Genomic DNA, 24,487 nt, shown 5'->3' with positions numbered 1-24,487 from the left:
GAATTGTTGGGTGTTTTTCCCTCTAATTGGAGGTTCTACCATTTTTATTAGGCTGGTGGTGTAAATGTAAAAGCGCGAAGAGATTTAAGATAATCGAGTCTATTATTTCTTTTCCAAAAAAAGCCCAACGGTATAATAACCGGCAACGTTATCCAGAGTGGACAAGCAACGAGCAAATAAACCTTTTTCACATAACAACGCAGTGACAAATCACATTCACAATCATCTAATGGAAAATTCAAATTTAAATATTGAAAGGTTTAGAAAAATAAGAAAGCATTTCCTACATCATTGCGTCACACTTTATTAAGTAAGAGTCTAACTGATTTCATTAGATGTGATCTATTAGTGTTGATAGCTTTTTCTTTTAACGAAAAAAATTTATAAAAAAAACAACAAAATAAAAAGGTGATAGTAATTTTTGGGAAGAATGTCTAACGGTCCAGAAATGTTTTTACTACTTATCATCAGAATCACCACCATGTAAGAAAATTAAAATTGACAAGTAAATAGAAAGCAAGTTAAAATCTCACGAGTCGAAAATTTGCGGTTGAGCAATAATTTATTATTAATATAGCATCACTCAAAAGAGTAGTTATTTTGTCTCCTCATTTGAATTTTGCAAACAAAGCAAATTCCACAAACTCTTGCCTTGAAGTTGAAATTAGTAATAATAAAGTGCAAATGGAGAATCTAATATCCTTAGTGAACAAAATACAGAGAGCTTGCACCGCTTTAGGTGACTACGGTGAAGCCACTGCTTTACCAACTCTATGGGACTCTCTCCCCTCTATCGCCGTCGTTGGTGGCCAGGTTTCTTTCCGTTTAACTCATTTCAAAACCACACCGTTATTCTATCATCATAATTATTCAACTACTTAATAATTTAACTTAATTTAATTTCAGAGTTCCGGAAAATCCTCTGTATTGGAGAGTGTTGTTGGAAAGGATTTCTTACCTCGTGGATCAGGTAATATTAATAGCTTTGAAATATTCATAAACTCTAATTAGTTGCATTGCATGCAAGGTTTTAATAAATCAAATCACTGTCCTTGCTATTTTTCGGAGAATCACGGTCAAATGAGGTCTATGTTTGGTTCACAATCGCAATGACAAACCTTTTGTTTTGATGAGGTGCATGCAAATTTTTTTGCAGGTATTGTTACAAGGAGGCCTCTTATTTTGCAGCTTCACAAGATTGATGAGGGAAGCAGAGACTATGCAGAGTTTCTGCACCTTCCTAGGAAAAGGTTCACTGATTTTGGTAGTTTTCCTCATCCATCAACTTTTAGCTCTATTTGTCAAGGTTAAACCGTTAGTTTATAGCTTATGTTGGTAGCTTATTCAAGAACTTCCAATTCGCTCTGCTAGCTTATTATCTGTTATCAGCTAGCTTACTTTTGCTATCTACAACTTTTTACAAAACAAAACCTCACATTTTAGCATTTGCCTATCTTTCATTATTTTTTATCACTATTCTATTGTTAAATGTTGGACTGTTTCAATTATTATTAATTGTAATGATATTTTAATTTGTGTAGGTGATGTGAGGAAAGAGATTCAAGATGAAACTGATAGAGAGACCGGACGAACAAAACAGATTTCAACTGTGCCTATTCATCTCAGTATATATTCCCCCAACGGTGTGTATGAATTGTCTATTATATATCTTCTGTTTCAGCTAGAAAACAATGCTGTGTAAAATTGTGGCATGAATTATTTGTTTTTTATTTTGTCCAATTTTTTCGACTTAATTAATTTTGGACCTTTGCAGTTGTTAACTTGACACTCATTGATCTTCCTGGCCTTACAAAGGTGGCTGTAGGTAAGTACTGTAACAAATTGGAAAGTTTTTCTTGTCAAGTGTTTTGTGACGGCAAGAGAGATATGCTAACAGATGGTTTTGTAACATGCAGAGGGTCAACCAGATAGTATTGTCCATGACATTGAGAATATGGTTCGCTCCTACATTGAGAAGGTACTTCCCTTTCTCTAAGAGGAAACCTAAGTAACAAATTGTCGATCCATCATATTACATTTTGCTTCTCTACCTGCAACTTGTATGATATAGCTGTTATAATCTTAATTTGCAACGCTATAAATTTGAATCTGCAAATATGGCTGCTTTGCACACAAAAATCTGGCCGTGTTTAATTTTTGCAGAATATTTCTGATGAGACTACTTTCCAGGCTTACATGCTTGTAATCGTTTCTGCATTTTATAAAATATGGTTTGCTTATTTGATGATGTTAATCTGCAGCCAAACTGTATAATTTTGGCTATTACACCAGCCAATCAAGATCTTGCGACATCGGATGCAATTAAAATCTCTCGTGAAGTTGACCCCACCGGTAAATTCATTACTTTAGGCTTCGTAATTTCAAGCAAATTCTAGCAGTTGAACAATTTGATTTATTTGAACAGCTTGAAATAAATATTCTGTTGGTGTAATAAATATTCTGTTGGTGTTCATCAAAGTACTAACTCTATGTACACTGATTTCAAATTTTAAGGTGAAAGGACAATTGGAGTCTTGACAAAGATTGATCTTATGGATAAGGGTACTGATGCTGTTGAAGTAAGTCAATCATTTTTTAGTTCTGATAGAAGATCGTGCAATTAGATGACGATAATTCATTTAATGTCAATCATTTTTGTTTAATTCAGATGCTGGAGGGGAGAGCTTATAGGTTAAAGTATCCCTGGGTTGGTGTTGTCAATAGATCACAAGCAGATATTAACAAAAATGTTGATATGATTGCTGCTAGGCGTAGCGAACGCGAGTATTTTTCCAATACCCCTGAATATAAACATCTTGCTCATAGAATGGGTTCTGAGCACCTTGCTAAGATGCTTTCAAAGGTACAGAAATAACAATTTATCCATGACGAACATCAACTGAATGAAACATAACTTTTTTTTTTAATTTTTTTAATTCGTAATTATTTTTTGTTACTTGTCTGTGACTAAATCGTACTACTTAATACCTCAGCATTTGGAGGCAGTAATCAAGGCCAAAATTCCAGGCATTCAATCACTTATTAGCAAAACAATCGCTGAACTTGAAGCTGAACTGAGTCGTTTAGGAAAGCCTATTGCAGCTGATGATGGGGTAATTTTGCTCTTCAAAATCTCAACCAATTTGAATTATTCAATTTCAAAACATTTTACTACTATATTGATTAAACTTTAGAAATAGGTCTTGTTTTCTATTCCAAGATTGCAAGAAATCATCATTTCAGCAAATTGATTTATGATAGAGATCACGTGCAGGGAAAATTGTATGCAATCATGGAAATATGCCGCACCTTTGATCAAATATTTAAAGAACATCTTGATGGCGTGTAAGTGTGTCCTCTTTTTTTTCTATGCATTTTTTTGGAAAAATAGTTTTGTTTGTGCTCTATCCCTTTTTCTGTGCTTATATTTTTTATTATCCTTGTATTTTTTCATTTTCTCAAGCTAATATTAGTAATTTGTCAATCTACTACAGGCGGCCTGGAGGTGATAAAATTTATAATGTCTTTGACAATCAGCTCCCTGCTGCTCTAAAAAGGTTGCAGTTTGATAAGCAGCTTTCAGTGGAAAATATAAGGAAACTTATTACAGAAGCCGATGGGTATCAACCTCATCTAATTGCTCCAGAACAAGGATACCGCCGCCTCATTGAATCTTCTCTGACTAGTATCAGGGGCCCTGCCGAGGCAGCTGTTGATGCGGTATAAATAGGAGAACAATGATATAACTTAAGTGTCCTATTGCTCAAGTCATTTACTTTGTGCTATTTGTACATTGAAATATATGCTTTTCCTGCCGATGTTTAGAAAAAAATGTGCATTTTAGTGATGTTTAGAATGAAGAGAGAAAAACATAGAGATAGGGAGATCAAAGTTAGAAAATCCTTGTCTTGCTGTATGTTATGATACTTATAACGAGACGGTTAATTGTTGTACTGATTGGGTATCACTTAGCTGTCTCATTATAAGCATCATAGCATACAATATGACAAAGATTAACTTAAGTGCACTTTTTTCAAGGATGGTGTAGAAATAATAAAATATGTAAGTGCAATTTTTTCCATGGAATTTAAGTTGGTGTTTAAGCCTTCTTACTGGTTAAAAAACCTTTCCATCAACTTCCACCTGGTCAAAAAAGCCTTCAAATGGGAAAGTTTATGCATTTGGTGTTTTATAATTATTCGTTGTTTCTATCATAGTTAATTTATTTTTTATCTTTTCTGATCTAAGCTTTCATGTTTATTAATATGTCATTTTCAATTGAACGCTTCCAGGTTCATTCCTTATTGAAGGATCTGATTCACAAAGCTATCAGTCAGACTCTGGTAAACTCCCGAAAATGCTAAAATTTAGATTCTGTTGTACTAACTTTTGCTGCTATGTTTGACTTAAATAGGATTGGTGCTATTCGGTGCTTTCATTTTGTCATGTTTATTCTTGTGGTCAAGGTTCATTTCGTTGTGTTAATTCTGCAGCTTGGGTCCAAAAACCTGTAGCCTCTCTGTCTTGATTTTTGATTGCATACTGAATCTTCAGTGTAGAATGTACAGCCTGATTATGCTTAAATTATGACACTCAGGAGTTTTATTGGATTTCATTTTTCACATACTTAGATTTGCAATCAATTTCGTATCCATTTCCTTAGTTATCTGGAGTGGAGTTCTTATAGCAGCTGATTTATATGGTGTGTTGATTTGGTTGACTCACAGGAATTGAAGCAATATCCTGGTCTGCGGGTTGAGGTCACAAATGCAGCTTCTGATTCGCTAGATCGAATGAGGGAGGAAAGCAAAAAGTCAACTCTACAGCTGGTTGATATGGAGTGTAGCTATCTGACAGTTGATTTCTTTCGGAGACTTCCTCAAGATGTTGACAAGGGTGGCAATCCTACACATTCAATTTTTGATAGATATAATGATTCATATCTTAGGAGAATTGGTAAAATCTACAAAATGCACTCCCAAACTTAAGCTTGTAAATGTTGGAAATGAGTTGAAAGAGTCTAACTCTCAGTTTGTAATTGTCTATAAACAGGAACAACAGTTTTGTCTTATGTCAATATGGTTTGTGCAAGTTTGCGGCATTTGATTCCGAAGTCAATTGTTTATTGTCAAGTGCGGGAAGCCAAACGAAGCCTGCTCGATCATTTCTTCATTGAAATTGGAAAATTTGAGGTGAGAATTATAAATATGTCTATATATTTTGGTTTTATTTTCATTTAGTTTTGACATTTTCAAAATAATTCAAACACTGATAGTGTAAATAAATGTATATTTGAAGTCCAAGCGTCTATCATCATTACTGAATGAGGATCCTGCGGTAATGGAAAGACGTAGTGCCATTGCAAAGAGGCTTGAGTTATACCGGAGTGCGCAATCGGAGATTGATTCTGCTGCTTGGTCTAAGTAGATGTCTTCCGTCAAGTTTATATTTAGAGAACAGGGTTGCTTCTATTTCTATTTCATGTGTTATCTTCATGTCTATATATCTCTATTTTATCTTCTTTTTGTTTTGGGTTTTGCATAGTCATGCAAAACGTGTATTTATCATCTTTTTGAAAGTTGTATTTTCTAATTGTAAAATAAAATGTTCACCCAATAAAATGAGTTAGATTCTAAAGTTGTATTTTACTTTGTTTCATAAACTTGTATAATGCAAGATACTAGCACTTTTATAAAATTTCTGACTTCTAATTTCCATACAACTATGGGTATAAATTATAGCATTTTTAACATGTTAGCACTTCTTTTTAAAAATTGCATTTGTGGATAAAATGTCATCATGCACGACTGCACGTCGTGTAATGAAAAAAATAATAAAGAAATAAACATATTCTCCAGAAATTCATATATACTTCTTATAGCCATTAATATATTCATTGCTAAATATTTTTTTTAAGAATTTTAAATAAATCTATTTTTGTTAGTATCAAATGAATAATAATAATATACCGCTCCATTTTTTTTTTTACATTTTTTTTCCTGAAAAAAGGAAAAGTCTCTTCTCAATATCAGTGGTCTATATTATATACTCATTGAATACTAGATAGTGATTGGTTTATGGTTGGCATTGGAAATTAATCCGAGTAGGTCCGTTGAATAGGAGATAGTGACGTTATTTCAACCGCTGCCAAATACCAGAATATTGTACTCCAATTAATTACTCATCCATTCTCCTTTGAAGTTGAGGATCATCTTTGTATTTCCATTTCCAATCTCATTCTCTTGTTTGGAGATTCTCTTCTCTTATAGGTGAGGTGAGGATCCCCTTTATATTTCTCTCATTTATAATTCATGCATTTTATTTCTTTGTAGCTCATTTTTGTAGTGCAATGCCAATCTCAAGTTGGCAAATATAACTTTTCAGCTAATTGAATTGTAGATTTATGCTACTTGCTATTTGTTTTGTTTACACTGGATACTGAACATGATCCTTAATAGTATTTCTCATGCACCACCTCATGTTCTACTACTACTACTACTATATCTTTTTGCTTTTGGAAAAGAAAAAAAAAAAACTACTACAACTACTATATTATATGCCTTGGATTGGTTATGGATTATGCAGAGGCATAGCAATGGTTTCTCAGTTGTTGACATATGATAATTGATGATATTGAAACCACGAGCACTTATTTTTTGTTTCCTTTTCTATATGAATATGTTTGGATTCACCTTTAAGAAATCTAAAGGTGACTTTGGAGACTTTAAATTTATTTTGGTTTGTTTGGGAACTCTTGATTAGAATTAATTTGGCTAAACCATCATTTGAGTATTTGAAAGTGTATTTGTCACTTTAGTCTCTGACTTAGACAAAAACTCAAATTAGTCATTGAGTTTAATTCCATTTTGAAACTAAGATTTTTAACTTTTGTCTCAAACTCACTTTTAACTTAAATCAACTTAGTGAGAGTGGGACATTTAATAGACTATTGCCTAACAATTGATCCATTTTGCCTTTTCCCTTTCTGGCTACCATGACAATATGTGAAGACATTGAGAAGGAAGACAAGTGGTGAAGAAAGGTGTAATGGCTTCTGAGAGGGACTATTTTCACCTCTCTGGACCCTTACATCTAACTCATGTCAAATGGTAAGATCAATCAAAAAAATCTTCTACTTTTAACTTTTCTCTTAATTTTGTATAAATAATTCTAAACCTTGTCTAACTTGTCTTGATTTAAACCTTAGTGTAGTGTAAATGAAGGTAGTATATAATCGAAACTGATTTACTGAATAATAGATGTAGGATTTAATGATTATGCATTGTCACCGTAAACAATTTGATATTAACAATTAACATGAACTATTGATTATTTGATTATTAATTGATGGAAGTTACAATTATGTGGTATAACCATACGACTCATGTTAACTGCAGTCCTTTTTCTCATAAATGTATTGAACTACTTATATCTTTGTAAATTTTAAAGCATACTCCATTTGTGAAAACCATGATATATTATTTATGTCATTCTCTTTCCTATAATGCTTCAACATTGCTATACTAGTTAACTTGACTATGAATAGTTTGAATCCTAAAAGTTGCATATGAGTTGGGCTTATTGATTATTAGGATTTCTATAATACAAATTAAGATTTCATCTTATTCAGGGATAATCTATACCATCGAAAATCAGTTGCTGCTAGTTTGGTCCAAGGTGTTTATGTTCAAGAAAAGGACCGGCAAGAACAACGAAAAGGTCCCAATGCTCTAGCATTTCCTTGGTGGGCATTCTTCCACTTTCAACTCCTTCATACACTAGTTGATGATGTTGATAACTCCATATTTGGTGCGATTTATGAGTTCAAGCCTCCACCATCAAAGTGCAATGACACCTTACATAAAACTCCACGATATGTAATCGCGTTTCGAGGAACAATAAAGAAACCAGACTCAATTTCACGCGATATTGAGTTGGATCTCCAATTTATCAGAAATGGACTTCATCAAACTTCGCGCTCAAACATAGCTATCGAAGCGGTAAGAAACATGGTGGCTAGTGTTGGTGGTTCAAATTTATGGTTGGCTGGCCACTCTTTAGGATCATGCATGACATTGCTTGCGGGAAAAGACATGGCTAAAAATGGTATACTCATTGAATCTTTTCTTTTCAATCCTCCATATGCATCTGCTCCAATTGAGAGAATTAGAAGTAAGAAACTAAAACATAGGCTTCGAATTGCTAGCAGCGTGGTAAAGGCCGGACTCGCTATCGCTATGAAGGATAAAAAAAGTTCATCGTTTGATTCATTGTCTGCTTGGATTCCATGTTTGTTTGTGAATCCAAGTGACTATATATGTTCGGAGTATGTTGGATACTTCGAACATAGAAGAAAAATGGAGGAGATTGGTGCTGGAAGCATTGAGAAAGTAGCAACACAAAACTCAGTTATTTCTCTAATGATGAGTGCTTTTGGGAAGGAATCTGAACCTCTGCATCTGATTCCTTCAGCTACTTTGGCAGTGAACTTTACTCCTTCACGGAATTTTAAAGAAGCTCATGGGATTCACCAGTGGTGGAAACCAGATTTATGCTTGCAATCCAAGCTCTACAAATACTAATTGTTCTTCTGATTATTGTACTTGATTGCTGTGTGAATGTTGTTTGTTGTTTTTTCATTTGAGATTAATTTTAAAATGGGTAGCAAATGCTGTTAAAGTTGTTGTAAACTTGTAACTATTAAGAATTAATTTTTTTTGACAGAAAAAGTAACTTTAAAGAGTGATGCTGAAATTGAGATTATAGGCATTAATGCTGGATTGAACTTACGGTTTGGTAGTTTCCTTTCCAAAAGAATCAGATTCAGTTAGGTACTTTGCTTACCTCCATTTAGCATATAGTAGTACTTGTTTTTTCTTTCTCCTTAGTTGAGTTTTAGATAAATTTTCTTCGGATAATAAAGAGTTATCAAAGCAGGTTACTTGACCTGCATTAGAGTATGGGCCTTTTCGGGTTGGACCAACAAAACTTGAGAGAGAAAAAGGACTTAAATATTGGATGGTTTTATCCTATACCTTCCCTATTTTAATTTTTACCTCCACAAATGTAAGAAAATTATCTTTTTTCCCTCGTATAAATCTTAAAATTTGTAATTTTTTACTATTCCATCATTTGACATTTCTGATAAAAAGTGAGTGAATATTTTTTAATTTTTTTTTTAAATTTTCCGATACACAACACGTATTTTAGAAAGCTTCAAAAAAGATTTTTAGTTCATATGTCGTTTCCGAAAAACTTTTTCAAATTTTCGAAACTATCGAAAAACTTGATTCAAACATTTTTAATAAATAATATATTCAATCTATTTTGCAATTAAAGTCATTTGGTGTGTATCAAAAAACTTGAAAAGAGTTTTTCGATAAACCCCTAGTGTACCAAAAAAAAATTTCGATTTTTCGATAAACCTTTCTGTACCAAAAATCTTTTAAATTATTTTTCAATAACTTCCGAAGAACATTTTTTATTTGGTTTAGAAATCTTTGAATGATAAAAGAAAGTTAAAATGGTAAAATAATTAAAAAAAAATAAAATCAACAGTATATTTGACATTTTCAAACGTATATGAGAATATAAGATAAGTTTTTTTAAATATTAATGTTTGCGGGCTGCGGGTATAATTTCTAAGCAGTGCGGATTTAGAGACCAAGGTTCCTTCTGTGTAATATCACTCAAATATTTGAAAGTTTCAACAACAAACTTGCATTTATTTAGTACATATTTCAACAAGTTGCACTTCGTGGGAATTCTTTTGGTGCATACCGATTTTCATTGGTCTTGGTCTTGGTCTTTGAGTTTTTTTTAGTATACACTTTACACAGTTTTCAAACGTATATGAGAATATAAGATAAGTTTTTTTAAATATTAATGTTTGCGGGCTGCGGGTATAATTTCTAAGCAGTGCGGATTTAGAGACCAAGGTTCCTTCTGTGTAATATCACTCAAATATTTGAAAGTTTCAACAACAAACTTGCATTTATTTAGTACATATTTCAACAAGTTGCACTTCGTGGGAATTCTTTTGGTGCATACCGATTTTCATTGGTCTTGGTCTTGGTCTTTGAGTTTTTTTTAGTATACACTTTACACAGTTTTCAAACGTATATGAGAATATAAGATAAGTTTTTTTAAATATTAATGTTTGCGGGCTGCGGGTATAATTTCTAAGCAGTGCGGATTTAGAGACCAAGGTTCCTTCTGTGTAATATCACTCAAATATTTGAAAGTTTCAACAACAAACTTGCATTTATTTAGTACATATTTCAACAAGTTGCACTTCGTGGGAATTCTTTTGGTGCATACCGATTTTCATTGGTCTTGGTCTTGGTCTTTGAGTTTTTTTTAGTATACACTTTACACAGTTTTCAAACGTATATGAGAATATAAGATAAGTTTTTTTAAATATTAATGTTTGCGGGCTGCGGGTATAATTTCTAAGCAGTGCGGATTTAGAGACCAAGGTTCCTTCTGTGTAATATCACTCAAATATTTGAAAGTTTCAACAACAAACTTGCATTTATTTAGTACATATTTCAACAAGTTGCACTTCGTGGGAATTCTTTTGGTGCATACCGATTTTCATTGGTCTTGGTCTTGGTCTTTGAGTTTTTTTTAGTATACACTTTACACAGTTTTTATATTATTACAAAATTTAACACAATGTTTGAAGGGCCATGCCCATGGCCACAGCGTGTAACACGTATTTTTTCTTTTTCTTTTCATTGCATGCTGAACCTTCGGTGTCAACCATGCCCAAATTCCACCAAAATATATAAAAATATATTTTTAATTATTTTAAATAAAAATTGACAATTTAGTTGAATATAAAACTTCTAAAATATAATTTTTGTAAAAATTTAAAAGAATTTTAAAACTTTAGATAATATTAAACTTACTAAATGTAATTTTTTTATAAATTTAAAAAAAAATAAAAAATATGAATAAATGTAAAACTTCTTAAATAATTTTTTTTTTAAGTTTTAAAAATATTAGAAACTTTAGTTAATATAAAATTTACGAAATGCAATATTTTTAGATTTTTAAAAAAATCAAATGTTTAGATAAATGTAAAAATTATAAAATAAAATTTTCCAAATTTTTTGAAATATTAAAAAATTTAGATCAACACAGCTTTGAAATACAATTTAAAAAAAAATAAAATAAATATAAAATTGTCGTATGTTAATAATTTTGAAAATTCTAACCGGGTTCTTCGATGTGTACAATCAAGTATATATTCGTAAAGAGAGATGTTTCTATTTCATGTTTTGTTGTGTTTAACGTAAAATATATCGAGACAATACAAATTCAAATTTGTTAAAAACATAGAATATAAATTGCGAACAAATTTACTGTACTCAAATTAATAGTGTAACAATGACAACATGGTATAAAACGATAATATATCTACAAATATGAAAAAATTCAAGTGTTTAGAATATTCATATCTCTGAATCTAAAACATTGACGATGCAGAAGTCATTATTGAAATTTATAATCGATCAAAATTACTTTGTCAATCTAAATCAAAACGAACATTGCATCAAAATAAAAAACGTTACACTAAAACCGAAAAATAAAAAAAGTCACACTCAACTAATAAAATAAAAACAAAAATAAAAAATTAAATTTATATAAAAGCTATTTATTTAAATAAATAAAAAACTATTTAAAAAAATAATTTTAGACTAAAAATAATCTTAACTTACTATTCTCTAGAAAAAAAGAAGAAAACACAATACTGAGTTTGGGGCATGCCGGCTACTTGCATAATCTATGACATGACATGTTGTCTCTATTTTATCCTTTTTTATTTTGAGTTTTGCATTGTCGTCAATATGCAAAATGTGTATTTGTCATCTTTTCTAGATGATGTCTAACTAGTGAAATACATATTTTTCCCTTGGAAGGAATATAATGCAAATTGAAAATTCCATTTTGACATAAAAATAAATACTAGTGGCATTTTTATAGATATTATGTCACGTCTAATTTCCATACAACTATGGGTATAAATTATAGCTCTTTTTCTCACACACAAGTTGTTATCTCTCTGATTTTTAAAATTGCATTTGTGGGTAAAATATGTGTTGGGTGGGTTCACTCCCCAAGTGGAACCCACTAGTTTTATTAGTATTAGTATTATTATTATTGAAAAAAAAAGTAAAAAAAAAGGTATTATTGGGCTAGGCCCACGTGAAGGAAATAAAAGGGATTTAGAAATCCTAAGAATTAATAGAACGAAAAGAGAACGACTGCCAGATAAGAAAAATAAAGGTTTGGTTCCGGTGGTGGTAACAGATGTGTAGCAAACTTGCTCCGTTTGATCTACAAATTTAGTATGTTATTTCTACCACTGAGTTTGTTATTTTAATATACAGTTTGAGTAATTTTATCTTCTCTGAGAGTAACTTTGGCATACCCACTTTAGTGGGAAGTTGTTATAAGGTTGTTATTGTTGATTGATATTCCCTATTGTTATTAGGAAGACTATGGTGTACCCATTAATTATTATAGTGGAAGTTTTACTAGACTATGTCCCGTGGTTTTTATTCTCTCAATTTGAATGAAGTTTTCCACGTTAAAAATTGCATTTGTCTCATATTTAATTTTCTGCCAATTATTTTTGCTCTGGAATTGTATTTTCTGATTGACCATTTATCTGCACAGGTGGGGAAAAATATTCTGCATTATTGAGATAGTTATCGCTAATTATCTCTTGTTTTTTCCTAACAGAGTGGTATCTAAAGCTCAATTATTTGATTTGAGCATTTAAATGGAGGAGGGAAATAAAGATCCCAATATGATTAAACTCAACTCTTATAAGTATACACTTTGGAAGACTCTCATGGAAGACATGTTATACAATAAAGATTTGTATGATCCTATTGAGGGTGACACTGCTAAACCCGTAGATAAATCTGACGCTGACTGGAAGAAGATGAATAGAAAGGCAGTGACGTTGATCAGGCAGTGGTTGGATCTTAGTGTGTATCCACATGTTGAAACTGAAATAGATGCTAACAAGGTGTGAGAAAAATTAAAAGAGTTGTATGAACGGAAGAATGTGCAAAATAAAGCATTCTTGATTCGGAAGCTGGTGAATATGAAATACAAAGATGGGGATTCAATGGCAGAGCATACGAGTATTTTTCAGAATACCGTGAATCAGTTGACAACTGCAGAAATTAAATTAGATGATAAGTTGCAATCGTTGTTATTGTTGAGTTCATTGCCTGATAATTGGGAAGTCCTTGTTGTGACGTTGACCAATTCAGCTCCAAGTGGAAAGTTGAAAATGTCAATAGTTAAAGAGAGTATGTTGAATGAAGAAGCTCAAAGAAAGGAACATGGTTTGATTGGTTCTTCCTCAAAGTCAAAAGCACTAGTTACAGAGTCATGGGGGAGAAGTCAATCTAGAAACTTCCATAGACGCGACAACTCTGAAAGTCGTAGCAAGTCAAGAAGAAAGTCGAGGACTAGAAAGGAAGTGATATGCTATCATTGTGGCAAAGCGGGTCACATAAAAAGAAATTGCAGATTCCTTAAGAGAGATCAATCAAGGGAAATAGATGAAGACAAAGAGAAGAAAAATGATAAAGATACAACAACAGTTGCATCTGTTAATAATGTCTACATTATTTGTGATGATAATTCCATAAACCTTGCATGTCAGGGTTCAACTTGGATTATTGATTCGGGTGCCTCATATCATGTTACTCATAGGCGTGATTTCTTCTCATCTTATAGTGCTGGTAATTTTGGCATGGTAAAAATGGGAGATGAAGGAGTATGTAAAATTATCGGTATGAGAGATGTTTGGGTTGAAATTGGGATTGGTTGCAAGCTTCAATTGAAGAATGTTAGACATGTACCTAATATTCGTCTCAATTTGATTTCGGTGAAAACATTGGATATTGAGGGTTATCACACTTACTTTAGTGGTGGTGGTATATGTAAAATCACCAAAGGGTCCCTAGTGGTTGCAAATGAGCAAAGTTTCACTTAACTCTATAGGATGCCTACGAAGTTATGCAAGAAAGAAGTGAATGCAATATGCGCCTCGATCACTTGAGTGAGAAAAGACTCAACATACTTGCGAAGAAAAACTTTCTTTCTGTGAAAGGTACGTCTCTAAAAACTTGCACTCATTGTTTTGCTGGAAAACAACATAGAGTTTCTTTTCATAATACTGGTCCTCATATGAGGCAAAATATTATTGATTTAGTTCATATTGATGCTTGTATGATGGATAGTAAATCTATTGGTGGTGCATCATATTTTGTTACTTTTATTGACGACCACTCTAGAAAAGTGTGGGCATTTCCTTTGAAATCTAAAGATCAGGTATTTGGAGTCTTCAAGCCTTTTCATGCAAGTGTTGAAAGAGAAAAGAGAAAGAAATTGAAATGTGTTCGATCAGATAACGGTGGCAAATACAGAGGTCCATTTGAAGAGTATTGTAGAGAACATGAAATCAGTTTGAGAAAACAGTTTCAAAGACACCTCAGCATAATGGTGCTGCAGAGAGAATGAATCGTACGATTAATGACAGAATCAGATGTATGCTCTCTCATGCAAAATTATCGAAATCCTTTTGGGGTGAAGCAATGAAAACTGCAGTAGATTTGATCAATCTTTCTCCCTCTATTCCACTTGATGGTGATGTTCCAAATAGAGTGTGGACAGGGAAATATGTCCTATATCCGATTTGTGCTTGGGTTAGCAGCTAGTTTGAGCCTAGAAGTTGAACAACTTGATGTGAAAACTGTATTTCATGGTGATTTGGAGGAAGAGATCTGTATGGAACAACCAGAGGGTTTCGAAGTCAAAGGTAAAGAGCAACTTGTGTGTAAATTGAAGAAAAATTTGTATGGGCTCAAACAAGCACCTCGACAATGGTACAAGACATTTGATTCTTTCATGGAGAAACATGAGTATGGTAAAACTACTTCTGACCATTCTGTGTTTATCAAAAAATTCTCTGATGGTGATTATATTATTCTCTTATTATATGTGGATGACATGTTGATTGTTGGTCATGACACTAAGAAGATTCAATCTTTAAAGAAAGATTTGAACAAGTCTTTTGCAATGAAAGACTTGGGTCTTGCAAAGAAAATTATGGGTATGAGAATTACTCGTGACATGAAGAATAATAAATTGTGGTTGTCTCAACACAATTATATTGAGAAGGTGTTAGAGGGGTTTAACATGAGCAATTGCAAACCTGTTAGTACTCCATTTGCTACTCATTTTAAATTGAATTCTGATAAATGTCCTACAAGTGAGAAAGACAAAGAAGAGATGAAAAAGGTTCCTTATGCATCCGCAGTTGGTAGTTTGATGTATGCTATGGTATGCACAAGGCCAGATATTGCTCATGCAGTTGGAGTTGTTAGTCGATTTCTCTCTAATCCTGGTAAAGATCATTGGAAAGCAGTGAAGTGAATTCTCAAATACCTTAGAGGCATTTCCAAAGTATGTTTATGCTATGAAGGTGATGAACCTGTGTTGGATGACTACACAGATGCAGATATGGCAAGTGATCTTAATTCTAGAAAATCTACTTCTGGTTATATGATGACTTTTGCAAGGGGAGTTGTGTCTTGGCAATCAAGACTACAAAAGTGTGTTGCTTTGTCCACTACTGAAGCTGAGTACATTGCAACAACTGAAGCTTCCAAAGAACTCTTGTGGATGAAGAAATTCCTACATGAGTTAGGCCTCAAGCAAGACAAGTTTGTGTTATTCTGTGACAGTCAGAGTGCGATGCTATAGAGGTGATGAACCTGTGTTGGATGGCTACACAGATGCAGACATGGCAAGTGATCTTGATTCTAGAAAATCTACTTTTGGTTATATGATGACTTTTGCAAGGGGAGCTGTATCTTGGCAATCAAGACTACAAAAGTGTGCTGCTTTGTCCACTACTGAAGCTGAGTACATTGCAACAACTGAAGCTTCCAAAGAACTCTTGTGGATGAAGAAATTCCTACATGAGTTAGGCCTCAAGCAAGACAAGTTTGTGTTATTATGTGACACTCAGAGTGCGATCCATCTTAGCAAAAATTCGACTTTTCATGCAAAGTCGAAGCATATTGAAGTGCGGTATCATTGGATATGAGATGCACTGGAAATGAAGTCATTTTTAATTGATGAGAATGGTTCAAATATGATGACAAAGACCTTGATTTATCCTAAAAATAATCTTAACTTACTATTCTCTAGAAGAAAAGAAGAAAACATAATACTGAGTTTGGAGCATGTTGGCCGCTTGCATAATCTATGACATGACATGTTGTCTATTTTATCCTTTTTTATTTTGGATTTTGCATTGTCGTCAATATGCAAAATGTGTATTTGTCATCTTTCCTAGATGATGTCTAACTAGTGAAGTACATATTTTTCCCTTGGAAGAAATATAATGCAAATTGCAAATTCCATTTTGACATAAAAATAAATACTAGTGGCATTTTTATAGATATTATGTCACATCTAATTTCCATACAACTATGGGTATAAATTATAGCTCTTTTTCTCACACACAAGTTGTTATCTCTCATATTTTTAAAATTGCATTTGTGGGTAAAATATGTGTTGGGTGGGTTCACTCCCCAAGTGGAACCCACTAGTTTTATTATTATTATTATTATTATTATTTTTATTATTATTATTATTATTATTATTATTATTATTATTATTATTATTATTATTATTATTATTATTATAAAAAAAAAGAAAAAAAAAAGTATTATGGGGCTAGGCCCACGTGAATGAAATAAAATGGATTTAGAAATCATAAGAATTAGTAGAACGAAAAGAGAACTGCTAGAGAAGAAAAATAAGGGTTTGGTTCTGGTGGTGGTAACAGATGTGTAGCAAACTTGCTCCATTTGATCTACAAATTTAGTATGTTATTTCTACCACTAAGTTTGTTGTTTTAATATATAGTTTGAGTAGTTTTGTCTTCTCTCAAAGTAACTTTGGCATACCCACTTTAGTGGGAGGTTGTTATTGTTGATTGATGTTCCCTATTGTTATTAGGAAAACTATGGTGTACCCATTAATTATTATAGTGGAAGTTTTACTGGACTAGGTCCCGTGGTTTTTATTTTCTCAATTTTAAGGAAGTTTTCCACGTTAAAATTTGCGTATGTCTCATATTTAATTTTCTGCCAATTATTTTTGCTCTGGAATTGTATTTTATGTTTGATCATTTATTTGCACAGGTGGGGGAAAAATATTCCGCATTATTAAAATAGTTATCGCTAATTATCTCTAATTTTTTCTCAACAATATGTCATCATGGCACATCATGCATGTCAAGTAATGAAGAAATAATAAAAAAATAGAAGCAAATTCACATATACTTTCTCACCGGCTGACTCAATTATTACACATACATTAATTTTCTTAATGCAATGAAAATAAGTATACTATTTCTTAAAATATCTTTACTTTTCAATTAATTTGTACAAAAATATGTTATGTTCAAGGATATTTTGATAAGATTAAATAGAGTGAAATTAATTTTGATTGTATTTGGTCAATTAATTGTTACTACTTTGTTTTGTTAATATTTAAATCTAAAAGAATTAAAGCAAAATATATGTTGTAATCTTTTACATTTCATCAAAATATTATACTATTATTTTAAGTTTTTTATTTTATTTATAGCATTGAAGTCCTTTAGGTTTTATAAGTCACAAGATAAAATACATCAAGTGACATAATATTAGACAATGATGTGACAAATTTAAATAGTTTTTTTAGTAAAAATAATATTTTTAATCAATTTTTTTATTAAAAAGATCTTGAAGAAACTGATATTTTTACTTAAGAATAACAAAAAGATACAATTTACGTCTATAAATAAAACATGCAATTTAACAAACATTTACATATAAAATAAACTAATATTTTAAATATTAATTAATTAAATACAAAGGCAAGTATATTGATATCTATATATATATATATATATATATCCATTTTTAAAATCAATAAAAAATACTATGGTGTGATACAGAATAGTGGAGGATCCTAAATAATGGCAAAAAAATTGCACATAAATAATCTTTTGTAATATATATAGTATGATATATGTGACTAGTCATTAATATCTAGGATATTTAAAAAATATATTAAAATATTTGTTTAACAGCTACTAATACAAATATAAATCGAATACGAATATATTTTTTTTAAACGGATCTGACAACGAATAATTGCTATTTGTATCCGAGATAACGATCGTTATTTGCAATATTTCACCTTTTTAACTAAAAAATTTCAAGATAAAGTTTGATACACAATTCAAACTTAATAAAAAAAAAAATAAAAAAATTAATAAACCCAACAAAACACAAAAATAAAAAATAACCACTGTCATACATACCAACGACGGCGTCAAACATTTCAATTATGAGCGGTCAACATAATAAAGTCTTCCTTTTCAAGTCAACCTCTTTAACATAATAAAAGAATGTTATTTGACCCATTTTTGATTGGAAGTTAACCTCTGTATATTTTTTTTATATAAATAAGATATTTTCACATATATTTATAATTATTTTTTTCTTTGATTTTTTTGTGATATTTTTTTTAATGTTATATTATTTTATTTATCATCTTGATGTGAAATTGTTTTAGCCTCATGTCTTGTTGCAGTATTCGTTGGTTCAGATTGACCAATCAAATTCAATATAATTATTTAATATTGATTTAATCAACAATTTTAGTGCGTAAATGTTACAGCTCATGATGCACAGATATTCCATACATTTTAATTTTATAATATTTATAAATATTTTAAAAGTTTATACTATTAATATAAGTCTTATGAGTTTGTTTGCAGATTTTTTTAATTATATTAACTTTATTTTTACCCCATCAGATGTTTATTTTAATATCTGAAGCACAAAATATAGAAAATAAATAAATTTCTAAAGTATTAGAACTATGATTCATACTTACTATTTATATTTAGACCTTGCAATCGGACTAAAAAAATTTAAAGAATTAAAAGAATAAATGTACAAAAATAAATGAAATGATTTTTATTCTTTTAAATTGCCGTCGTTTATCTTTATTTTAATCGAAGGATAAATGTTTCTTCTACTTTTTTTTATATTATATCTATTCATTGAATAAGTGATGATCCTAGAGTTCTTACTCAAATAATTTTTAGACTTCGATTAAAGATTTTTTTTTAATCATCGTGATTCTGATATGAATTTGAAGTTTTTCAATTGATTCTATAGGATTTTAACGAGAAAATTCCTATCAATAATAATAATAATAATCAAAATAGTATTATATTACATACACAATTATTGCATAAAAAAATATTTTGATATACATTTTTTAATGTAGGATATATTGGTTAACTTTTTTTAAATATATGTATATATTAAAAAAAAACTTATTTGAAAAATAAAAAAAAAGAGAAGAGTCTTTTCTCTCTCTATATATAGTCTATACTAATGGTCTATATATTTTTTTTGGGTGCATTATTAGTGGTTTATAGTTTATTATATACTCAATTAATTAAGACTAGTCAGTGGTTGTTGGATAGGAGATAGAGCGCATATATATATACTTTGTACTAATGACAATTATTTCTCACTTTCTCTTTGTATTTTCATTTCTCATCTTATTCTCTTGTTTGAAGATCTCACTTCCGTTTTTAATTTATTTCTCTTCTAGGTGAGATGAGGATTCCCTTTATATTTCTCTCATTTTTTATTTCTTTGCAGCTAGCTCATTTTTGTAATGCAATGCCAATCAAATGTTGGCAAATATAATTTTTCAGCTAATTGAATTGTAGAACCTCCAATGTTTAATGCTTGCTACAAACTGAAAATATCCTTAAGACTCTCTCCTTCTTACAATAACTAGCTAACTCATTTACAATTTCAAATTTTAATGTAATATTAATTATTATTATTTTAATTATATCATATAATTAATATTATATGTATCACTCATCTTCCACTTTGTATTAATAATAATGGTAAATATACCAAAAATTGATAAGAATAATTATAGAAAAGTATATATTAAAATCATCACAATTATTTATGTTTTGTTTTTCTTTTATTAAAAAATGTTTATCATTTAGTGCATATTTGAATTCAATTTTATGAGAGCCAAAATTGATTTCAAAGACATAAATCATTTTACCTTAATTGAAACCAATTTTACAAAATGATTTCAATAAAAATCAATTTACCTCACTTTACTAGACTATTGACTAACAATTGATCCATTTTTATTTTTTCTTTTGTTGTTTCTATGACAGTATTTGAAGACATTAAGGCAAGTGGGGAAGTTAGGTGCAATGGCTTCTGAGAGTAGCAATTTTGACATCTCTGGACCCTTACATCTAACTCATGTCAATTGGTAAGGACTATCAAACAAATCTTCCACGTTTAGCTTATCTTTTATTCTTGTATATGATGATTCTAAACCATGCATGACTTGTCTTTATTTAAACCTTGGTGTCAATGAGTGTATTATATAATCCGAAACAAGTTTATATCAATAAATCTAAAAATTTCATCTTTGAACTTACCTTCTGCTTCCTATTTTGACATTTTGTCAAATAAATCCCTTAAAATTGAAACATTTTTGTAATAATATAATAATATGAGGATAAATTGTAACATGTTTTAGACTACTTATCATTCACATTTACTTGAGAAACGAAGTTAAAAAAAAATGGTGTAAGTTTAAAGACAATTGATGATTTATTCAAAAAGATTATATCATTACTAAACTACAAATCTTCTTAGGAAATTTTAAAGCCTACTCCATTTGTCAAAATCCTATTATAATTATGTCATTCTTCTTGAACATTAAGCTTGAATATTGCTATAGTAGTTGACTTTACTAGGAATAGTATGAATCCTAAAAGTTGCAAAAGAATTATTCTTTATTGGTATTATGATTTCTGCATACAAACTAAGATTCCATCTTATAGGGATAACCCATATAATCGAAAGTCAGTAGCTGCTAGTTTGGTCCAAGGTGCTTACATTCTAGAAGAGGATCGACAAAAACAAAGGGAAGGTTCTAATGCTCTAGCACCTCGTTGGTGGACATTCTTCCACTTTCAACTCCTTCATACACTAGTTGATGATGTTGGTAACTCCATATTTGGTGCAATTTATGAGTTCAAGCCTCCATCATCAATGTACAACAACACCTTACATAGAGGTCCTCGTTATGTAATCGCGTTTCGAGGGACTATGATCAAAGTAAGCTCATTTATGCGTGATATTAGATTGGATCTCAAACTTCTCAAAAATGGACTTCATCGAACTTCACGTTCAAAAATTGCTATCGAAGCCGTCAAAAACACAGTGGTTAGTGTTGGCAGTTCCAATTTATGGTTGGCCGGGCACTCTCTAGGATCAGGCATGGCATTGCTTGCTGGAAAAACAATGGCTAAAAATGGTGTATTCATTGAGACTTTTCTTTTCAACCCTCCATATGCATATGCTCCAGTCGCGAGAATCAGAAACAGGAAATGGAAACGTCGGATTAAATTCGCTGGCAGTATGCTAACGGCCGGATTCGCAATTGCCATGAAGGATAAGAAAAATTCTACCTTTGATTCATTTGTTGCTCTGCCTAACTGGATTCCATGCTTATTTGTGAATCCACATGACTATATATGTTCAGGGTATGTCGAATACTTTGAACAGAGAAGAAAAATGGAGGAGATTGGTGCTGGAAGCATTGAGAAGATAGCAACACAAAACTCAGTTGTTTCTCTTATGATGAGTGCATTGTTTGATAAGGATTCTGAACCTATGCATGTCATTCCTTCAGCTAATGTGACTGAGAACTTAACTCCACAACAGAACTTCATAGAAGCTCATAGACTTAACCAGTGGTGGAAACCAGACTTACACTTGGAATCCAAGCTCTACAAATACCAGTAGTTTTTCTAGTTATTCTACTCAATTGCTGCATTTATGTATTTTAATCTATTTTGTTTGTGGTTTTCCATTTGAATTTTTTTAAAAAAATTATTATTAATAAGGTAATATTAATGGCCATTTTATAATTGATGAACTAAGGATGATAGTTATTAGTGCTGGATTGAATGTACATGTTTTTAGTTTCCAAAAGAATCAGAATCAGAATCAGTTGGATTGCTTTGCCTACTTTTTTACTAGCATATACTATTAGTAAAAGTGTCTTATCCAATTTATATATTTATTCCAATATCTAATCTTTATCAAAATTAATTATTCATTCTTTCATTTCTATATCGAAATTAATTAACTGCTGGAGTAAACATTGATACTATATCCATTCCTTTCAAAAGTCAAAATATTCAGATTATCAATTAAGAACTAATTTAGTAACCCTAATATTGAAATGAATGATTGAGCTAGATGAGTTAACTCTCTACAAAAATAAAAGATTAGATAATAATGAAAGAACAAAAAAAAAAAAAAAAATTAGCAGTGAAAACCTAAAACGGATCCATCGGAGATAGTGATGGCGACCCTGCAATCAGCTATGGCTTCAACATGATGAGTGAACAGATGCAACACCCTCACTCTCCCACTCATCTCTATTCTGAATTCAATTTCCATAGTGGGCCTCATTTTATCAAGCCCATCCCGATTATTGGGCCCAAGGCCCAATGGAAGAGACTGAACGGTAAATGTGGCCGCTATGTACTCCGTTCTATGGGCATTAATCTTGCCGGCGGGGACGAACATGAATCCGATTGGTTTTCCATTGTAGAGAAGCTGAAATGAGCTATCGTAGTGTGAGAAAGTGCCTTTGTTAGGGTTTTTAACTGAAGCGTACTGTGAGAAAGTGAAATTGACGGTGGTGCCGTTGTTGGTGACGGAAAAGGAGGGGAATTGGACGGCGGTGACGGAGATTTTGGGATGCATTGGTTTGAAAAGGGTGAAGTAGAGAATGAAGATGATGAGGATGAAGAAGATTAAGAAAAAGGTGGCGACGAAACATGAGGCTAGGTTGTTGGTACGGCTTGACGGTGGCCTCTCCGGCTGGCTCATGGTGGCGGTTTTGATCGGAGAATATAACTTTAACTAACTAATAGTATATCTATCTATGAATCTATATAACAACATGTGTTTTAATCAGCATGAACACATGTGATGGGATTGTGTGTTGAAATGAAAGAAATTAGATTTTCAAGTGTTTGATGATTCAATTCAAAGGATGTGATAAGGACTGTGGTCTGTGGGACCTTAACTTGTTTGTTCTGTTGCTTTCTATGTCATTTTTTGTCTTGCACTGTAGGTTTTCCTTTTCAAATCTCTCAAATTTTGTAAATTGACATTTTAGTCTCTTAAATTAAAATAAATATATATTAATTTAGTATTTTCTTTGAATATTTCTTTAATTAACATCTTTTTTTTACGAATATTAAACATCAATTAAAATTCATAAAATACATATTGACTCAAGTAACCTTTAAAATTATGGTACAAAATTTGAAGGAAAAAAAAATTAACTGATTGAAGTTTTTTTAATTTAAAAAATTATATTGCTATTTCACAAATGGAAAAGAATAAATTGTAATTTCTTACTTGCAAACTTCTCAACTAGATTCATTTTACGTATTTTTGATTGATATGTGTTAGTCAATTGGATCCAGCAATTGTAGGTATCCATCCCCCTTATGCCTTCAAGTTTTGACAGAATACATATTAGAGTGATGATCTACTATGTTTTAAGACTTTCCAAAATAAGGTTCCAATTTTCCAATTGTTTTGAGCGTTTCTTTTTCAATAAAACTTTAAGACTTCTCCTATTCTTGGATTTTCTTTTTTGGTTCTTCTATTCTTGGAAATTTCTTATAATTTCAAAAGTAGTATTTTTTTAAAACTATAATGGCTAAAAAAGGTGTTTGGGTTTTGGATAATTGATCCAAAATTTTGTTATACCCCAAAATTATGGGATAGTTATTATATATATTATAATAATAATATTAATAATAATTAAATAAAACAAAACCCTTGCCACCTCATCTCATTCTTTTTCAAATTTATTTTTCCCATTTTCTCTCTCTCTTCCTCTCGGCAGAAAGCAATCTCCCTCCCCCTCCTCCATTTCTTTTTCTTTCTTTCTTTTCCTTCCCTTCTCATTGCTTCTTCTCATTTTATTACTCAAACCATCAATCCTTAAAAGCGATTTAACATCCCCACAAGCTTAATTTCTCAAACTCCTACAAATTCTTTTGGTTGAGATTTTTGGGTTAGGGTTTGTGTTCTAAGGAAGTAAAAAGGTACCCATCTCTTGAGATTTGTTGATTGAGACTCATTGAGGTAAATCCACAACTCTAATCCTAGTATGAATTCATAGAAAAATGTAGTTTTGAGTAAAAATCTTATTTTGTGCTTAGAGTATATTTAAATGATGTTGATGGTTTCCTAGAGGTAGTTAAACTTTAGAATAAATTTCTCTAAAG

The 24,487-nt window shown here is 31.3% G+C and overlaps 4 protein-coding genes and 1 long non-coding RNA gene across 7 annotated transcripts in view; 4 read left to right on the top strand and 1 right to left on the bottom strand.

The window, feature by feature from the left end:
* The first annotated feature begins 303 nt into the window (after window positions 1–303).
* Window positions 304–5,643, top strand: LOC101504438 (dynamin-related protein 5A-like). The gene is made up of 16 exons (XM_004511457.4): window positions 304–813; window positions 907–970; window positions 1,157–1,264; window positions 1,542–1,643; window positions 1,775–1,825; window positions 1,917–1,978; window positions 2,262–2,352; window positions 2,515–2,579; window positions 2,669–2,863; window positions 2,994–3,113; window positions 3,275–3,345; window positions 3,495–3,720; window positions 4,293–4,343; window positions 4,728–4,956; window positions 5,053–5,192; window positions 5,299–5,643. Exons 1-16 carry the CDS (start codon window positions 685–687, stop codon window positions 5,425–5,427), a joined length of 1,833 nt encoding a protein of 610 aa, XP_004511514.1. The 5' UTR covers window positions 304–684; the 3' UTR covers window positions 5,428–5,643.
* A 367-nt stretch (window positions 5,644–6,010) lies between these two features.
* On the top strand, window positions 6,011–8,733 carry LOC101503686 (GDSL esterase/lipase At4g10955-like). Of its 3 annotated transcripts, none has more exons than XM_004511455.4 (3): window positions 6,011–6,269; window positions 7,011–7,109; window positions 7,631–8,733. In XM_004511455.4, exons 2-3 carry the CDS (start codon window positions 7,048–7,050, stop codon window positions 8,580–8,582), a joined length of 1,014 nt encoding a protein of 337 aa, XP_004511512.1. In that variant the 5' UTR covers window positions 6,011–6,269; window positions 7,011–7,047; the 3' UTR covers window positions 8,583–8,733. The 3 variants fall into 3 exon arrangements, with proteins under 3 accessions (XP_004511512.1, XP_004511513.1, XP_073220370.1); XM_004511456.4 differs by having other exon boundaries at window positions 6,011–6,274; XM_073364269.1 differs by lacking the exon at window positions 6,011–6,269 and having other exon boundaries at window positions 6,281–7,109.
* Window positions 8,734–19,654: 10,921 nt separating this feature from the next.
* Window positions 19,655–22,197, top strand: LOC101503351 (GDSL esterase/lipase At4g10955-like). Its single transcript, XM_004511453.4, has 3 exons — window positions 19,655–19,728; window positions 20,324–20,424; window positions 21,005–22,197. Exons 2-3 carry the CDS (start codon window positions 20,363–20,365, stop codon window positions 21,969–21,971), a joined length of 1,029 nt encoding a protein of 342 aa, XP_004511510.1. The 5' UTR covers window positions 19,655–19,728; window positions 20,324–20,362; the 3' UTR covers window positions 21,972–22,197.
* Window positions 22,198–22,321: 124 nt separating this feature from the next.
* On the bottom strand, window positions 22,322–23,248 carry LOC101503027 (uncharacterized). The gene has a single exon (XM_004511452.4). It carries the CDS (start codon window positions 23,067–23,069, stop codon window positions 22,497–22,499), a length of 573 nt encoding a protein of 190 aa, XP_004511509.1. The 5' UTR covers window positions 23,070–23,248; the 3' UTR covers window positions 22,322–22,496.
* Window positions 23,249–24,102: 854 nt separating this feature from the next.
* Window positions 24,103–24,487, top strand: part of LOC140918971 (uncharacterized) — a 4,533-nt gene continuing 4,148 nt past the window's right edge. The window contains exon 1 of the long non-coding RNA XR_012161467.1: window positions 24,103–24,344. This is a non-coding gene — a long non-coding RNA (uncharacterized lncRNA). The remainder of the gene's footprint in view (window positions 24,345–24,487) is intronic.

Source organism: Cicer arietinum, chromosome 8 (genome assembly GCF_000331145.2).
Source record: "Cicer arietinum cultivar CDC Frontier isolate Library 1 chromosome 8, Cicar.CDCFrontier_v2.0, whole genome shotgun sequence".
NCBI lineage: Eukaryota > Viridiplantae > Streptophyta > Magnoliopsida > Fabales > Fabaceae > Cicer > Cicer arietinum.
The sequence above is the reverse complement of the archived record's forward strand: the minus strand, read 5'-3'. Positions and strand labels throughout refer to the sequence as shown.

What these genes read in the sequence shown, in the direction of transcription:
- LOC101504438 (XM_004511457.4), top strand. Translation starts at nt 685, where the DNA reads ATGGAGAATCTAATATCCTTAGTGAACAAAATACAGAGAGCTTGCACC. An exon ending in CAGTATATATTCCCCCAACG is followed by an intron (nt 1,644 to 1,774) that starts GTGTGTATGAAT and finishes GGACCTTTGCAG; the next exon opens with TTGTTAACTTGACACTCATT. An exon ending in TTGAAATTGGAAAATTTGAG is followed by an intron (nt 5,193 to 5,298) that starts GTGAGAATTATA and finishes GTATATTTGAAG; the next exon opens with TCCAAGCGTCTATCATCATT.
- LOC101503027 (XM_004511452.4), bottom strand. Translation starts at nt 23,069, where the DNA reads ATGAGCCAGCCGGAGAGGCCACCGTCAAGCCGTACCAACAACCTAGCC.
- LOC101503686 (XM_004511455.4), top strand. Translation starts at nt 7,048, where the DNA reads ATGGCTTCTGAGAGGGACTATTTTCACCTCTCTGGACCCTTACATCTA. An exon ending in CATCTAACTCATGTCAAATG is followed by an intron (nt 7,110 to 7,630) that starts GTAAGATCAATC and finishes CATCTTATTCAG; the next exon opens with GGATAATCTATACCATCGAA.
- LOC101503351 (XM_004511453.4), top strand. Translation starts at nt 20,363, where the DNA reads ATGGCTTCTGAGAGTAGCAATTTTGACATCTCTGGACCCTTACATCTA. An exon ending in CATCTAACTCATGTCAATTG is followed by an intron (nt 20,425 to 21,004) that starts GTAAGGACTATC and finishes TCCATCTTATAG; the next exon opens with GGATAACCCATATAATCGAA.